At 38.8% G+C, this 2,719-nt stretch overlaps 1 protein-coding gene across 1 annotated transcript; it reads right to left on the reverse strand.

Moving 5' to 3' along the window:
- Positions 1-468: 468 nt before the first annotated feature.
- LPA66 (Pentatricopeptide repeat (PPR) superfamily protein) lies at positions 469-2,460 on the reverse strand. Its single transcript, XM_079021311.1, has one exon. It carries the CDS (start codon positions 2,400-2,402, stop codon positions 504-506), a length of 1,899 nt encoding a protein of 632 aa, XP_078877437.1. The 5' UTR covers positions 2,403-2,460; the 3' UTR covers positions 469-503.
- Between the last annotated feature and the right edge of the window lie 259 nt (positions 2,461-2,719).

The raw sequence follows: 2,719 nt of genomic DNA on the forward strand, positions 1-2,719 counted from the left end.
ATGTCATTATGTCAAGCATGACACTAAATTTTTTTCAACTAATAATAAATTTAATAAGCTTTTTTTTATCTATAAACAAATAACTTAAATCGGTCAATGATACAAAATTGGAAAAGACTCTTATATTAAATTTATTTCATAGGTATTCATGTCTATTCTAATAAAACAATAGGTTGATTCTCCTTTTAACATGTGTCATCTTATTAGACATCATAATTAATGTCATGCCACATGTCAATTTATTGATTATGCATTTCAAATTTCAAAATTTAAATTTCTCACTCTAATTAAATTAAATTAAATAACATTAGAATAACATTTAAAATAAAATTAATACAAATTATAAGGTCACGTATTTTTCTAAATCAACGATTATAATTTTATATAACTAAAAAAAATATAATTGATTAATAATTTTGAGTTTTTACTGTGAAAGTTTAATTAATTTTGTAACTGTGGTGCCACGGGTTATAAACTAGTCAAATTAATATAATCATCATCCACTACCAATAATCCATACAAGAACACGACCCATTCTCAAAATGATGAAATCTTTTTCGATCTCTCACAATAATCCTTCGTCCATATATTCTAGAAACAAGTTTAAACGTGGAGTGACAATCATCACATATCCGCAAATTCTTAACCACCTTAACCGTCATCTCACGGCTCGTACTAATCAACCCAAAAGCAACTGCAATCTTCTCACTATGATACCGTAAAACTGATTCTTTCTCATCATCATCCACTTTTAGGAAAACTTGAGACCTGTCCGGTTTATAACCAGACAGACTCAAGTTCTCCATCATTTCTTCCAACATCATACGAATATCTTTTGATTTTATATGCGATTCATCCTCAACAAAAAACTCATGAATGGCCCCATTGATCTCAATCCAACTACACCCTGGATCTTTCTTAACGTTGTTTTCCTTCATTTTCAACCTTGTTTCTGCAACCCTATCCCAGTTCGCCTGAGAGGCGTACATGTTGGATAGGGCTACGTACGGGGCCCCGTCTTCTGGATCTGTTTCCAGAAGACGTTGCCCTGTACGTTCACCAATCTCAAAATTTTGGTGCTTTTTACAAGCACCAAGTAAGGCCTTTAAGGCCACATGGTCCGGTTCACCCGGCATGTTGAGTATGAGCTCTTCGGCTTCTTGTAGACGGCCCGCACGGCCGAGTAGGTCAACCATACATCCGTAGTGTTCGATCCTTGGGGTTAACCCACCAGTTCGAACCATTTGGTTGAAAACTGACAACCCTTGGTCAACTAGACCACCATGGCTACATGCGGTTAAGACCGCGATATAAGTTACATCGCTTGGTGAAACCCCGTTTTCTTGCATTATCTTGAAGTGATTAAGAGCTTCGTTGGCTCGACCATGGATTGCGAGCCCGGTGATTATTGAGTTCCATGTGATTACATTCTTTTGTGTTAGAGAATTAAAGAGTTGAAGCGCTTCATCGATGCTTCCACATTTTGAATACATGTCAATTAGTGCAGAACCAAGGATTGGGTCGATGTTTATGTTGTTCTTCACTGCGTAGAAATGTACCCATTTCCCGATTTCAAGTGCACCGAGTCTTGAAATTGCTGGAAGTACACTGATCAAAGTGATGTAGTTTGGTATTGTGGTATCATCTTCCATTTGCATTTGTCTGAATAGTTCTAAAGATTCCATGAAAAACCCATTTTGTGCGTACCCAGAAATCATGGAGTTCCAAGACATTACAGTTCTTTGCGGCATTTTATCGAACAGGTTTCGTGCAGTTTTGAGTTCGCCAAGTCTTATATAGCCGTCGATTATTACGTTCCATAAAACAATTTCACCCATTTCTGAATTCGTTTTGAAAGAATCAAAAAGAAGATGTGCGTCGTTCATGGTACCACACATGGCGTACATTCGAACCAAATTGCTTAACACAAACCCATCATTCAGTAATCCGTGCTTTACTACAAGACAATGAGTTTGCTTACCTTCTTCGAGCCTGCCCGTTTTTGCACACGCTTTAAGCACAGACGGAAATGTAAACTTATTGGGTTTTGCAAAATCGTTGCTTTTTTCGACCATTTGGGTAAACAGAACGAAGGATTCTAATGGGTCGTTGCTATCGCATAGAGCTCTGATGATGGTGTTCCAAGAGAAGCAGTTGGGTTGGTTCATTTGATCGAACAGGCGGCGGGCGTATTGGAGGTCTCGGAGAGGTGGGTCGGAAATGGCGTAAAAGCGGAGCAGCTCGGCGGAGGCAAGTGGGTCCCGGATGCGTCCGGTTTTGATAAGTCTGGCGTGTACTTGAAATAAATCCCGCTTCGTCTTGCATTGTTTGAGCTCCGGAAAGAAGGTCGATGGGTGTGGTGGCTGACCGGTGGTTGTTGGTTGCAGAACCGTCGAGTTCATGGCCACGCTAGCTTAACAAATCCCCATCAAATTGGAGACGGAGTTACCGGCACCCAAATTTTTATTTCTTATATGTAGGGGTAGGGGTGTTCATGGGCCGGTTTGAAACCGTGAAACCGGCCAAACCGGTCATCGGTTTGGTTTTATGGTTTGTATTTTTCTTTACGGTTTGGCTTGCGGTTTTGAACTTTTCAAACCGTATTGAACGGTTTGGCTTATGGTTTTTAAGATTTCAATCCGTATAAAAACCGGACCGGACCATAGGATTTGTATATATATTAATTATTTTTTTTATATATAATTAATTTTTATTGTAT

Source organism: Lactuca serriola, chromosome 9, assembly GCF_051521515.1.
Source record: "Lactuca serriola cultivar US96UC23 chromosome 9, Lser_US96UC23_V15, whole genome shotgun sequence".
Classification (NCBI taxonomy): Eukaryota; Viridiplantae; Streptophyta; class Magnoliopsida; order Asterales; family Asteraceae; genus Lactuca; species Lactuca serriola.

Excerpts from the sequence above, each read along its gene's own strand:
- LPA66 (XM_079021311.1), bottom strand. The coding sequence starts at position 2,402 with ATGAACTCGACGGTTCTGCAACCAACAACCACCGGTCAGCCACCACAC.